This window comes from Oryza glaberrima, chromosome 4 (genome assembly GCF_000147395.1).
Source record: "Oryza glaberrima chromosome 4, OglaRS2, whole genome shotgun sequence".
NCBI lineage: Eukaryota > Viridiplantae > Streptophyta > Magnoliopsida > Poales > Poaceae > Oryza > Oryza glaberrima.
In genome coordinates this window covers 30,079,307-30,093,499 of record NC_068329.1, presented here as the reverse complement: position 1 = coordinate 30,093,499, position 14,193 = coordinate 30,079,307, and the positions used below count along the sequence as shown (strand labels likewise).

Sequence of the window (14,193 nt, the reverse complement as noted above, 5' to 3'; positions counted from 1 at the left end):
GCGTCGATTCCTCCACATGGAATCGCCACTGCCGCCGCAAACTCCTCCACGAGCTCCGAAGAATGCCGCGCCGAGCACCACACCTCCGCGCGCCGCCTGCAAGATCGACTCCTGCATGATCCCAAACCGGAAAGAGAGATGGGAAAGCTGACATGTGGACCAAAGGGCATTTTTGATATTTCACGTGATTTTTTTCTCTGTTCAACCAGAAATTATTGTTTTAATAAGCGCGGTGTCCACCAGCAAATATCCAACTTTTGAGTGTGTCTTCCCCCAAAAGTCACTTCACGCAGTGTCATACAAGTAAAACCGTGAAGTTGCAATGTCCTGTAGCAAAATTCATCTACAAAAAATATCAAATATGACTATGATGGTACGTATAAGTTTAAGTTTAGGGCCTATTCGGTTCACAGGATTTTCAAATCACAGGAATAGAAAAAACATAGGAATAGTGTAGGAATGCACGTGCAAAACAATGGATTGGAACACATGAATTTTTCCTACACTGAGCTAAACAAAAGAGGTTGGAGTGGATGTTTTCATTCCTATGGAATTAGTATATTTTGGAGGATTTTTGGAGGATTGGCATAGTGTTCCTATGGAAAATTTTCCTTTGAATCCTACAAACCGAATACATGAACAGTGTTTATTCCAAAGGAATTGAGATTTCCTTTAGGAATCCTTCAAAACGAATAAGGCCTTAACTTGTATTTTTTTATAACTTGTAGGTGTTGAGTTTTAATATGTATGTTTGTGGAGCGGTATGTCCATGTTAATTTATCTTGTCAACATTTTCTAAAATTTTTCAATAACTATCTATTAACTTATTAGAGGAATAGAAAAAAAACCTCCACGTTTGCTCTCACGGACTAGAAATTCTAATATTAATCGAAGAAAAAGAAAAACAGAGTCCATGTATAGAAATACAATTTAGAAATAGTTGAAATTCGGAATTAAAAAATAAGGAATATTGGAAGAGGAAACTAGATTCTGTCGACGAGCGATACCCGTAGACCGGATATAGAGGGTATTGGGGTACGTTGGTGCAAGGATCTACGTAGTACGACATCAAGCAACAAAAGACAAAGATTATACTGGTTCAGGCCCCTTGATAGGTAATAGCCCTAATCCAGTTGATATGGGATTATATGATGGAAAACCACAGATTACAAAGGGAATAATGGAACTCGATGAAACCTGCGGGATCGTAATCGAGTTGATTCGACTAGATCCCCGGCAATGTGGCTCTTGCAAGCTCCGACTTTGTAGGCTGTGGAGGTTGTGTTGGCTATGAGATTCGATGCCTTAGGTCCTCCCAGGGGGTCCCTTTTATATCGCAGATCAAGTGGTCTCCAAGTAGAACTCGGAGACATCGGACACTACACGATATACCGATGACCCTGTCTTGTCCGAGTAGGACTTAAATACTGTGGAAGATTTCCTTAGTATATGCAGATAATGTCCGTGTATGCGCGGGTATGCCATGTCGATATGTGGCGCATATCAAAGGGTAAGGGGTATACCTAACCCGTAACCCTGACAGACTCCATATAGAAATACAATTTAGAAATAACTGAAATTAGAAATTAAAAAATAAAGAATATTATAAGAAGAGTATAGAGTCCATATAGAAATATAATTAAGAAATAATAGAAATTCGAAATTAAAAATAAGGAATATTAGAACTAGAGTATAGAGTCTATATAGGAATTTAAAATAAACTAAAATTCGAAATAAACATAAACATAACAAAATTTAAAGTAGAGTTTAGAGTCCGTATAAAAATGCAATTTACAAATAACTAAAATTAAAAATAAAAAAAAACATGAGAAGAAGAGTCAAAAGTCAATATAGGAATACAATTTAGAAGTAACTAAAATTCGAAATTAAAAATTAAAGAATATTAAAAGATGAGTTTAGAGTGCAAATAGAAATACAATTAAAAATAATAAAAATTCAGAATTAAAAATAAATAATATTGGAAGAAGATTCTATATAGTCTATATAGAAATACAATTTACAGATAATGAAATTTGGAATTAAAAAATAATAAGTATTGAAAGCCGAGTCAGAGTCCATATATGAATATAATTTAGAAATAACTAAAATTTGATATTAAAAATAATTAATAACTAACACGTATATAAAATATAAATATTACACATTAGTAGTTTCATAAAGTTAGGACAAAATTTAAAATTATGTTGTCATTTTAATATATTTTAATAATAAATTGAGAAAACATATACGCTATTATATGAGAGAGAAAAAATATAATGATGCTAGCCGCGCAATCTACGTGGGCCACCATACTCGTTTAGGTGAAACTCTAGGTATGAAAATCCCTCTATCATGTCATTCAAAAATTGAAAATCAGATGAGCTGTTCCTTGGAAAAAATATTCTGAACTCCTCTTTTGAAACCATACCAATTAAAATCATGCTTATCTTTGTACCACCGAAATATATATAAAAAACTTTTTATATATGGACCATTGGATCGCAGGCTCACCTCATCCAACGGCTAAAAATCCACAAGGGTTGCCTATATAAGCCAAACCCTTTCGGCATGTGCTCTGGCTCTGCCACCTCTCGTCTGTCACAAGCACCGACCGCCATTTCCGTTTCTGCCTTCTTGCATCTCTCTCCAGAGGCGAGCCGCTGAGACGCCACTCCCCTCGGCATGAAGCACCACGCCATGAAGTCCCAGTCCCGCGCCTCGTCGTCGTCGGCGACGCACAAGCTCTCCCACGCCATCGCGAAGGCGCCGCCGAGGAAGATCAAGATCGTGCACGTCCTGGCGCCGGAGGTCATCAAGACGGACGCGAGGCACTTCCGCGACCTCGTCCAGCGGCTCACCGGGAAGCCGGCCGCCGACGGGCCCGCCGCGGCGTCGTCGCAGCCGGACCCGTGCGACACCGCTGGCGACGAGGGTGGCTTTGTCGCCGACGGCGCCGGTGCGGCGGCGGCGGCGGCGGCGGCGACGATCAAGGCGGAAATAAAGGTGGAGGAGGCCGTGGCGGAGGCGGAGGCGGAGGCGTCGGGAGGATTACTGCACGCGCTCGGGGAAGACGACAGGAACGACATGTTCTTACAGTGGCTACAGAGTGGCTCTTGCATCGACATGGATGCTGTTGGTTTCTCATGAATCCGATCAGGTGATCCATGCATTGGAGTTCATAGCCTTGAATTCTCCAGATCATTGATCCGGATCCCTCGCGTTTAGATGATTTCGCCTTTCCTGACATGATTTTAGATTTGATTAATATATAATGGAGATCTCCTATTTTCCTTGTTTGCGTTGATGAAGCGTCAAATATTATCTTCCTCAGTTTCTTTGCATTTTTGTCTTTTGAAGACTCTTTGAAATACACTACATAACTGATAGAGTGAAAATGGAATAGAAACACCCATTTCTTCGTTTATTTAGATGGGTTTTAGTAGCTTCCAGCTTTTGTCTGACACGGCAGAATTTTTCTGATAAAGTGTCTGGGGCTAACCTGTCGTGCATAGAACCAAAATTAGGACCTGCAATGCAATGGGGAGAAGCCTAATGGTTTCTCATTATTAGAAAGTAAACATCATTTCTTGGAGAATTACCCAGTGATCTCTGTAGAACATTGCCCTTGACTAAAAAGAAAGAACCCTCTATGCTTGTAAATCGATCTCATTAACAGTTGGCTGTTTCAAATGTTTGCGTCATTGACGTGTGGAGTGGTTGCTGTAGACCCCACTGATGCTGCAAGCCTGCAACTGCTGATACGAGCAGAGCAGGCTTTAGTTTGTGCTATTGGAAATCAGAGACAGATTTGTTTGCCTGTTCATATCTGGGAGGAGGCCTGCTCAAAGTGGTTTGCCAGTCCAATGTTTATGTCGAGATATTCATCTTATTCCATGAGCTGACAGCCATAACAAATCCTGAAGAGCAGTATCAGTATGTACTCTGCTCACAAGAAAGGAGGTAAGTTAATCCATTCAAGTGGATGCTGTTACGCACTACAGTTATTATGTATGTGCAAGCGTGAAAAGTGGCTGAACAGAAGAACAAAAAACTAATCACGACGTTCTAATTAGTGCACCCAATTAACACTAGCTTTCATATTCTGACAGCACTGCGTCTGATGTGCCATCAATTGAATTTGGCTGTGGCCCTTCCAATCTTGTTAGGACATCAGGTGCTCCAGATGCATCTCTGATAATCTGCAAGAGAAGATATTGTGAAGACGATGAGTTATCATTAACATTAGCTGAAACAGTTAAGACTTAAAACCATCCATTGTATGCTCAGGAGACATGATTATACTACCTATATTAAAGGATTCATTCAAACCAGACTTGTAAACGTGCAGGATATATGATACAGTGTGGATTATATAATTGATTTCACACTTTTGTGTACATGAGAGCTAAGGCAGCCTACTAATTAAGTGTAAATTGGGTTTTAGATCAAAGGGATAAGGATCATATTTTGTTTGACTCTGAATGCACACTAGTACAAACTAAATGTCATACAATATGATTGCGGTCTTCACCGGATGTGTGCATAGAAACGTACCAGTATTTCCTCATCCAAGTAAGAAATCATGAATAGGCGCTGGAACATCCCATCTGCCATAAGAAAACAAGGCATCAACTCTAAGTAACTAATCCAAGTGTTTTCCGCAGTTATCACGTTGACCAATGCCAGCATGACCAGAACAAAAAATATCAAACCGTTGTTTATACCGAGCTTCAGCTAAGAAAATATGGCAAGCTGTGTCAAACTTAAATGAGAAAAAAATATAAACTAAAGGTAAAGTTATAACTCTTTTAGCATAAGCGAAATACTGCAGATGGAAATGAGAAGTGTACTCCTTACTAAGTGGCAATTTAATCCCCTCTGAAACAGCGTCCCTTATGGGGGCAGGGAGTTGTTGCAGAGCACCTGCAGTTTGTCCAAAGAAACCCTTTAGTTGATCAGGCAGTGTTTCTTCTCTGATCCTAGGGATCTCTATTAGGCCCTCGACATATTCCTCTTTCATCCTAATAGGACCCTCCACAGACAACTGAGTAGTCAGCAGGAACTTGCTTTGCACCTGCATACATCAAAGGCTGCTAGTTAATTGTGACAACATGAGTGTGACAAAAGAGTTTGCCAAAAACAGAAACATACAAATCCCAGTTATCAATTAATCTTGCAAGATTATTGAAGATATTCCATGTAATCTACTACAAATAAATGCAACAAGAAGAGTCTGTGCAAAATATCAATCCTGCATGTTGATAAATTATGGTAAGTCCTGTAAAATGTGTAATTGTTAAATTTAAACTGCTTCATCTTTTGAAATTACCGTATTTAAGAACTTCACGTTGGAAGAAATTTTGGAGTATCCATCCTTGATCAGGACATCAAGTCCTGTAAAGTGTGCAACAGTTGTAGGTGACCTCCTACAGATAGATGATATTTGTTATGTAGTTAGATTTTTATGTTATTAAGAGGAAGATCATCATGGAATTATGCATTTTGATCATCATAACATAAGACAATTTTATACATAATACATAACTCATAATCAGAAAAATAAGTAACTGGCAACTTAATTTCAGAACATTATGTAAATTTCAATTTGCAAATATCAATTGCATCCAGCAATAGGACATACTCAAACAGAAGACGGGCTGCAAGTGCTCCAGGACTGCTGTCACCAAACCATTCAAAGTTCCATCGACCTTCCAGAAAGGGAGATCTGTGAAGTGAAACAGACAAATTATGGAAGTTCTCCTGGAGACATGCAACCAAAAGCATGGTCATCAAACTACAAATGATCTGCAGAACATGATAAATTTTCTGAGCTGGACACTTACGTTGTGGGCCGTGGAGTGGGGTTTAGACGCTCGAGCCCAACAATCCGCTCATTGACATCAATCTTCTGCATCCCTGTAGTCTTTCCACTAACCAAGGATTCAAACCCTCCAGCATCTCTGAACTGAAATTTGCAATTTTACATATCCTAGTTCAGAAATTAACATGAAGCTCACAATTGGCTATAATATTGATACAAACTGATATTGCACAACTCTTCTGAAAAGATGGGAATGCACAGCTCTTCTTAGATAACTCGAGAATGCACAATTCATCTTTAGAATGTTGAGAATGCACAATTCAATACATATACTCATTGGTGGGTCTGTGGAATCGAGGTTTTCATTAGTAAGTGTTTTTTTTTATTTTTTCATAAGTACTTGTTGGTACTTATACGCTATTTTCTTGTTGGCACTTCTCCAAAGACGCTTGAACGCTGAAGGCATGATGGCAAATTAGCAAGTTGTGGAATTACAAACATCTCCAATTAGACACGGCAGTGGAATGAGATAAGTAAATGCATGGATCAATACTTGTTCCGTGTACACACTAATCAATCATGTTGCTAGTTGAAATGGCACTTGCTAGGAAAATGGAATTGATACTCCTGCGTGTACCAGGTAGTACGAGCAAGGGTAGGTCAGAACTAGCGGATTCCCAAGTAGAAGACGAGGGTAGAGAGGAGCTCACGGCGAGGAGGAGGGACTCCTTGGCGGAGAGGCGCTCCATCTCGCGGGCGTAGCTGGCGGCGGGTCCCCCCTGGAACGTCGGCGCCGAGGCCCTGCAGCGCCCGGCGCCGGGGCGGCGAGGAGGCGAAAGGCTCAGGTGGCCATCCCGCCGGCTGCGGAAGGAGACCAGCGGGAAAGGAGTGGAGGCGGCGGTGATGAGCGCCGCGGCGGCGGCGGCGGCCATGCGGGACCTGAGTGAGAGAGAGAGAGAGAGAGAGAGAGGAGAAGAGCGGCGTGGTGGTGCCGAGATGAGTTGCAGATGCACACGCGACGTGGAAACCGTGGGAGAAAATAGCGGAAAAATCAAATATGGGGCTGACATTTTATTCCCGATTTCCTCAAACTCGCAGGATTCCTGAATATTTTTTTGGCTACTTCCAAGTCATACTAGTACGCATATTCAATCGTGCTAGTTTATCTTTTGGCACAGGTTCAGAGAAGCGTAGCATCATCCAACAAGTTGTTCAAGGGTCTCAGTTTTGGGCAAAATGAACTCCACTGTCCTCAACTGATGAAACTACTATAGATGAATAAAGTGAGGGTGAAGATACTGAAAGAGGGAGCTCTACACTGGCATACACCCCAGAAAGACTAAGTTATTTGCTTCTTAGACATCTATCAAAAGCTGAACCGAAAACGTAACAATCCATATATAAAATCGCAATACAACAGGCTAATCACCTAAAGATGCAGAGATATATATAGTCACAAAAGGCAATGGAGAATTAGTGCGCCGCGCCCAAGATGCGTTTCGGCTCTCAAGCAGCGCCCTTCCGCTGCTCGTTCTCGCCATGAGCGAAGTGGCATCGGTCGCCGAACGTGCAGGTTCCCTTCACGAAGTTCTCGCACAGCTTGGTCTTGTAGTTGCTCCTGCCCCCGGGGCCACCTCGGCCTGCTGGTGCTGCTCCTGCTGCTGAACCAGCAGGTTTCTTGGCTGGTGTGCTCGCGCTGATTGTTGCAATGAGCTCACCCACCATGTTGCTTGCCTGCTTTATCTGGTCGAAATTGCCTTCGAGCTCAATGTTCTTCAGGTTTGGATCTGATTCATGGTCACGTATTGAGAGCTTGACCCCAGTTACTCGGCATATCTGCTTCGTGTTGACTCCACCCTTCCCAATTATGCCACCAGCAAGCGAGGCATCAACGCTGATCTTGGCAGTAGCAGATGCACCAAAGTTTCCTGCTGGAGGACCCATAGCGGCTGGTGGAGGTGGTTCAGGTCGGCCTCCATATCGACCACCCATAGGAGGAGCCATGGCACTCTCATGGGACATGTAAGCTGGCTTGCCAAGTTCCCTCTCACCATGGGCGAAATGGCACTTGTCACCAAATTTGCAGCCTTCTGCAGTGTTATACTTGGTGCACATGCGTGTCTTGCCAGAAGAAGCTGGATGAGAATTACCACCAGCAGCATGATCCATAGGAGCTCTTGCCGGTGCAGGCACAGCTGGGTTGCCTAGATTGAGTGTTTTTGCTACTGCTTGATACCCACCAGGGACAAAGTGCGAGAAATGACAACCCTCGCCAAAAGGGCATCCGATAGTGCTGCATAAATCAAAACATAACATGTTAATCTTCTACATTCCAAAAGACAAAATTACAGTGTAGCTTCAGTCCAAGTTGCATAAACACAAAGCATCTTGAGATACATAATTACATAGAAAGTCAGACATTGACTAGTGCCAACAAACTTCCTAAAAAGTAAAATAAAAATCAGAGAGAACCAAATCAATCAATCAATCGTGGAACTGTATTGAGACACAAAATAGTGCATGTGGAAGCATAGGACAGTAGGTTGGTTAGAATCTGTAACTTAAATTCAACATTCCATTATATCACAGATTTAGTATTTCACCAATAAGCAGCAGCATAGCTTTCTTATAGATACATAAGCTAAACCTGGAAACAGCATAACTGCATAACAAGTTTAGTTTAAACTTATACTAAGACGATCAATTTCAATGCTTGTCCTGTGCAATTTTTATAAATACAAGTGCATTTGGAAATGGGAGTCATCGCCTAAAAGACTCCATGTCAGTGGCAATGGCCATCACGTTTGTAAGGCTTGTTGATGTTTAATTAAAACAAGGATTCCATTCCATTCAAGGTCTACACATCAAACTTCCCCAGGGGCTGTTCTGGGAGCAGATGATAATAATAACCGTTTTCAATATGCAGAAACATAACTCAGAATAATAACCATTTTATCATGTTAGAAATTATATCTAATAATCCATAAGTCATTGGACATTTAATAGGCAAGCAAGATCTACTGAAAATACGATTCAATCAGCAAAAAACTGAATTTAAGGCACCCATGCATCTATACACTATCTTAGAAAAGGGGGGACCAATATGTCTAGTGTTAGACGTACAGCTTCTGAATAAAAAAAAACTTGCAAGGGTAAATTAATTCGTAACTGTAATAAATAGTGAATATTAGAAGCTACTATTCTGATGTTATCTTGGATAGGTTAAGATTGTAACCTGAAAAACTTGGTGCAAGGCTTCGATTTGCTTGATAGACCAGTTTGAAATGACTCCGTTTCTGTTGCATAAAATTTTGTTACATCTTCTCACTTGTTAGAAGTTGCATTGTTAATCTTCTAATGAAGTAAACATATAAAATTTGTGTCCAATGAATGTGATGAATAAACAATAATTTTGATATGATATTGATGATATTTCACAGTGATTTATCCTGCAGAAATCATTCACATTTACATTCAACCGCTTCGCAGATGGTAAATATCATTTGTCCAGGTGTTTCTTCTTGTAACCTCATTTGGAGCATCCTCAGGCCCCATTCTGATTATAAGAGCCACAAGGTACTATGCTTTTGCAGATAGTTTCGATCAATAGTGCTACATATTTCTTGTCTATATATGAATAGGGCCTCGCTAGCACTATGGTCCTTAGTTTCTACAGACAGGCCCACAGCTCAAACCATACACCATTTCTTGTACTTTATTTTAAGCAGTAAGGGCTCACCTGTTCTATCTATAAACTACCTTTCCAAATTATTAAGCAGTTTTCTTTTGCTTCTTGAAGGGAAACACCAATCTAACTGGCTGTCCTGGACTATGTAATCATCTGAGTAATCCTACACACTTAACATGGGTACTTTCCCTAACTCCCCTCAGAAACGTTCTGTTGTATTTTGAATGAATTTCACTCACAAATTAAACTCAAATAGCCCATCAAACCATCCGAATCAGCACAAACTGCTAGGTTACGAAGTCCTTGTTGACGAAAACACGTGCATACTCATGATCACGGTTCATCATAGTAAGTCCGAGCACAAGATTGACTATTCTAATCTTATTACTGGGGCTCATCAGCCCGGCGCACTCGCTCGATGCTCGCGGAACAAACCCTAAAATTACCAGGAGAGCGTCGAGGCTTGCAGATCCAGCAGCATAGCGCACAGAAGACATCGAAAAATCTAGTACGCACAAGCAAATGCAGAAGGGGATAATGAGGCGATAGAGAGAGAAGGGTACCTCTCGAGCGCTTCCCTCCGGCGGCGCCTCCGTTGGCCGTGTCCGGCCGGGATCTCTTGCGGGCGGCGCCGGCTCCCTCCATGGCGAGCCTTCGCGCGGAGGGAGGAGGAGGGAAGGGAGGGGAAGCCGGTCGGGGGCGAGATCGAAACCCTAGCTCGTGGTTGGCGGAGGGAAGCGGAAGGGGAAGCGACCAGCCGCGGAATCGAGAGGGTTAACGACGAGAGAGAGGAGAGACGTGGGGAACGGCTGGTTCATATGGGGTAGTTGGGCTTTGGGCCTCCACCGAGTCAGATATTTATTGGATCTCGAGGAGAGCTTTGTCTTCGTCATGTCGTGTACGTCTTGGGCTTTGGGCCACAATTCGTATTGGACAGTGTAGATCGAATTTTGGTTCGAGATTTCCTCACTGCGTAGTTTCTCATTGTCTGCCACTTCACTGCTTGATTTCTTGAAAAAAAAAACAATTCACTGCTTGTGAATTGCGATGGTAACAAACTACTTACAATCTGATTGATAATTGTTGCCTTTTCGGGACAGAAATTCTTGGGCTATCCTAACTCGAGTTTTACATTACCCCCACCATTAACGCAAGTATGCCTTCCAGATCGAAAAGCAACCCTCTAAATTCAATTCAGGGCACAGGCTGCAACATGAACTTGCCCACTGCTAACACTGCATTTGTACTTGCATAATGTCGTCGATCAAATTCAGAAGTTACAGAGAGTTATTTCACAAAACCAAGCTGTGCAGTGAATCCTCCATGGACAAAGGAACTCACATGCTCCTGGCCATCATCTCCTGGTACCTCCGGTACGACTCCTGCTTCTCCAGCAAGAACTTGGCATGGCACCTCGCGATGAACCTCTCCGCGAGCCTGTCGATCTCGTTCACCGCACCATTGCCGTCGCCGTCGCCGTTGCCGTTGCCGCCGTCTTCTCCTTCTCCGGCAGCCGGCAATGCATCGGCCGACGTCTCCTCCTCCAGCCAGCACAGGTACCCGCAGTCCTCCCCGTCGTCGCCGCCGCCGCCGCGCAGCTCCTCCGCCGCGCCGTCGGCCGGAACCACCACGTTCCACGTCGAGTCGTCGTAGTCGTAGTAGTACGGGTGGTAGTGCAGCTCGAGATCCTTGGCGCGAGCCGGCGTGACGGCGGCGGCGGCGGCCCAGTTGAAGCGCAGCAGCTTCATGAAGCTGGCGATCCTCTTCTTGCTCTTCTCCGGTCTCGAGCGGTAGCCGATGGCGTACTTCTTGCCGCCGCCGCCTCTCGTCGGCGCCCTCTTCTTGCGGACGACGTCGAGGAGCAGCGACTTGAACTTGGCGAGGGCACGGAAGACATGGCCGACCTGCGGGTAGATGTGGGAGTGGAGAATGGAATTGAGCTTGGGAGAGATCGAGCTCGGAAGCAGAGCTTCCATGTGAAACAATGGAGCCATGGATCGGGGTGGTGAATGCGGTGGAGCTAGACGGCGTGAGCTCTTGGGCTTATAAAGCTTACATGTATCCAAATACCACCATAGTTCAAATAAATTGCGACAATACCATTGCATAGTCTGAAACTCTGACTACAGCTTACGTCGTTTTCGTTCTGTAAAACTCTGATTACTGAATACTTGTAGTCAAAAAGAAAAGTAAAAAAATGATGCACTGCATGTCTCATCGGATGCTTTGCCTGTCTCAAGACTTTGGGGCCAAAAAACCTTGGCTCCATGAAGCTTTTGTTCTGCAACAGACAAATGGAGCACTGAACAATGTCAATGATTCAGATAATTCAGCAGGTTGTTACTGTTTCATCCGAGCAATATTACAGCAGTGCTTGAGGGGTTTAGGGAACAGAAATCAGCAAGGCTCAGGAGGTGCCTGTCAGTAACTGAGCATGCTTCCGATAAGTGGACCAGCCTGCTATGCTCTAGGCCCGTCGAAGAAGACATTTCATCTTTGTTTCTGAATCTTGTCCCCACAATGTTTACGAAGATATTAGTACGTTGGTTGTAATTCTTCAAGTCAAAATATTCCCTGAACATCGTTTGTTAGCCTGTCACGTGATAGTCATATACATTATATTCATCTTGATGATTGATGGAAAAAAAGTCAAAATTAACTGAATTACTCTGCCCCTGGAGGCATGCAGAGCAGTGACAAGTGCTGACATGCATGGAGCGTTCCAAGCAGCAACAAAGTAGGATGAATGTTACAAATCATCAATTGGAGAATCCGAAGAAAACAAAGAGTACTGGATGTATCATAGCTAGTCATGGTCTTTTCAGTGTATTCTTACTATTCTGACGACTTAACTGCCTAATTACTTACTCCAGTCATGTCCTTCTCAAAGGAAAGAGAAGCGACGAACAACTTTCTGTGAGCAAGCCTGCTATAGAAATTCAGAAATACAATCGCAGTACCTGTTGGCACAAAAATGGACCTTAATCTGTTGTTTGATTCTTTCTGCACGCCACTGACTAGCTGCAATATGGATTAGTACTGGCTCACTTAATTACCAGAACCGAGCTGGGAACAGCTGGAAACGAAGCAAATATTAGTACATCAAATTGTCATCCTTGCAGATGATAGTCCTCCCACTTAGGAGTGGCAGAACCAAATCAAGAAATCCCATAGACTTCTCCACGTAAATGTTGCGTGGTATCTCAACCTAGTCAGTTTCAGTGAAGGACAGTAGGACACAGCAGGAGCTCCGGTCTAATTCTCTTCCCGGTTTTGTTGCGTCCAAGACTCCCAAGTTGGTGATCCATGAGAAAGCGCACCACATAATTGTCCATGACTTACAATTGTTCAGCTGGATAACAGACAAGAGAGAGATGGAGCGATGAACTGTGTACGCACTTGACATGGATGGTGTGGATGATGCATTCATGCACCTGGCTGCTCATGCATTCGCCGTGTGCATCCCTTGCAGCAGCAGTAGGAGATAGAGATGGTGTGAGGCCCAGTTCTGTGTCGTCGTAGGAATCTAGTTGTTGGGATACTTTGCAAATTGCAATTGCAAAGGAACAGTGACACACCACGCGTTGCATCCGTGGAGAATTGGAGATATGCGAGGAAGAAGACTTGAGGAAATGGCAATGGCAATCATTCGCAGAGGCTGGTGTTGTGATTGTAACCGGAGGAGATCGCAGGAGATACACGACGTGGACTCGTACCGGATCAATGTGCTCATCAGCAGATCATGCGATCATAAGATGATGCAAAGCGCTCGATCGCTCGCTCGCTTGCCGCTGGATTGGAGCCTGCAGCCTGTGTCTGTGTGCGGCATGCGTCTGCGTGCGCGTGCGTAAGTTTGACGTGCCCACTTGCACGGCGAGGTGCTGGGGATGAGCGAGGATAATTCCTTCTAGAATGTCAATAAAGCCGCTGTTAATGGTATTGTTTTTTTTCTCCTATTGCCATATTGATGTGTAATCATTTTGCGTGTTTATGAAAATTTTTCCTATTACGCGAAGGAGAGAATGCAATGGAGGAAAAAAATAGGACTTGGATGCAATCCGCTCCAATTTTGCTATATATTTGTCAGATAATTTTTTTAAAGAATTAACATATATAAATTAAATAAAGTATAATCCTACTATGATTGATTTTATGGCTATTAAGAAGGTACCATATTTTCTAATGTAAATTTAGTATCTCTGGTACTATGAGGTACCAAGTTTTCACTAAAAATATTGGTACCTTCCAGTTCCAGTACCTCTCAAAGACTGTAAAATTACTATCCTGCTATAGTTACATTATAACTTGTATGCACCTTCACATGATTTTAAACTGTTAGATTTGCTTCAAGATTTGTGCACGCGAGAAAGGAAAAAATCACAGTGCACATATGTGAGGAGAGTCAGTTCCACGATGTCTGCTTACCGGAAATAGTGTGTTTCCTATGCAAGTTACAATATAACTCCACAATAACTATATACTATAGTTACATCTATCGAAATTTTTAGAAGGAATTTGTCAGTAATAAATACATAGGTAGTCCTCGGGCCGTGGGCCTGCAGGGACACGGAGTATCTAGCCCATCACTATTCGCGTAGGCCGTTTGGGCCATACAGAATTCTATAGTAATATAGCCCATCTGAAATCAGCAGCAACTGTCGTTAGGCCCAATTTGTTTTTTTTT

General features: G+C 42.9%; 4 protein-coding genes across 4 annotated transcripts; 1 reads left to right on the top strand and 3 right to left on the bottom strand.

Annotated features, from left to right (window-relative positions):
- Window positions 1–2,601: 2,601 nt before the first annotated feature.
- On the top strand, window positions 2,602–3,401 carry LOC127770733 (VQ motif-containing protein 17-like). The gene has a single exon (XM_052296545.1). The coding sequence runs from the start codon at window positions 2,683–2,685 to the stop codon at window positions 3,145–3,147; it is 465 nt and encodes a 154-aa protein (XP_052152505.1). The 5' UTR covers window positions 2,602–2,682; the 3' UTR covers window positions 3,148–3,401.
- Window positions 3,402–3,866: 465 nt separating this feature from the next.
- Window positions 3,867–6,848, bottom strand: LOC127770730 (probable plastid-lipid-associated protein 13, chloroplastic). The gene is made up of 7 exons (XM_052296543.1): window positions 6,532–6,848; window positions 5,844–5,965; window positions 5,642–5,725; window positions 5,330–5,426; window positions 4,858–5,074; window positions 4,555–4,607; window positions 3,867–4,199 (listed from the first exon to the last, which is right to left on the bottom strand). The coding sequence occupies exons 1-7, from the start codon at window positions 6,751–6,753 to the stop codon at window positions 4,089–4,091; spliced, it is 906 nt and encodes a 301-aa protein (XP_052152503.1). The 5' UTR covers window positions 6,754–6,848; the 3' UTR covers window positions 3,867–4,088.
- Window positions 6,849–7,094: 246 nt separating this feature from the next.
- LOC127770731 (zinc finger CCCH domain-containing protein 31) lies at window positions 7,095–10,273 on the bottom strand. The gene is made up of 3 exons (XM_052296544.1): window positions 10,073–10,273; window positions 9,057–9,117; window positions 7,095–8,114 (listed from the first exon to the last, which is right to left on the bottom strand). The coding sequence occupies exons 1-3, from the start codon at window positions 10,152–10,154 to the stop codon at window positions 7,328–7,330; spliced, it is 930 nt and encodes a 309-aa protein (XP_052152504.1). The 5' UTR covers window positions 10,155–10,273; the 3' UTR covers window positions 7,095–7,327.
- Window positions 10,274–10,458: 185 nt separating this feature from the next.
- LOC127771381 (uncharacterized) lies at window positions 10,459–11,617 on the bottom strand. Its single transcript, XM_052297281.1, has one exon. The coding sequence runs from the start codon at window positions 11,615–11,617 to the stop codon at window positions 10,847–10,849; it is 771 nt and encodes a 256-aa protein (XP_052153241.1). The 3' UTR covers window positions 10,459–10,846.
- Window positions 11,618–14,193: the final 2,576 nt, after the last annotated feature.

Excerpts from the sequence above, each read along its gene's own strand:
- LOC127770733 (XM_052296545.1), top strand. The coding sequence starts at position 2,683 with ATGAAGCACCACGCCATGAAGTCCCAGTCCCGCGCCTCGTCGTCGTCG.
- LOC127770730 (XM_052296543.1), bottom strand. The coding sequence starts at position 6,753 with ATGGCCGCCGCCGCCGCCGCGGCGCTCATCACCGCCGCCTCCACTCCT. Across the intron at positions 5,966-6,531 it reads AGGAGTCCCTCCTCCTCGCC|TTCAGAGATGCTGGAGGGTT; the intron begins GTGAGCTCCTCT and ends TGCAAATTTCAG. Across the intron at positions 5,427-5,641 it reads GCAGCCCGTCTTCTGTTTGA|GAGGTCACCTACAACTGTTG; the intron begins GTATGTCCTATT and ends ATCTATCTGTAG.
- LOC127770731 (XM_052296544.1), bottom strand. The coding sequence starts at position 10,154 with ATGGAGGGAGCCGGCGCCGCCCGCAAGAGATCCCGGCCGGACACGGCC. Across the intron at positions 9,118-10,072 it reads CGGAGGGAAGCGCTCGAGAG|AAACGGAGTCATTTCAAACT; the intron begins GTACCCTTCTCT and ends TTTATGCAACAG. Across the intron at positions 8,115-9,056 it reads CCTTGCACCAAGTTTTTCAG|CACTATCGGATGCCCTTTTG; the intron begins GTTACAATCTTA and ends TGATTTATGCAG.
- LOC127771381 (XM_052297281.1), bottom strand. The coding sequence starts at position 11,617 with ATGCAATGGTATTGTCGCAATTTATTTGAACTATGGTGGTATTTGGAT.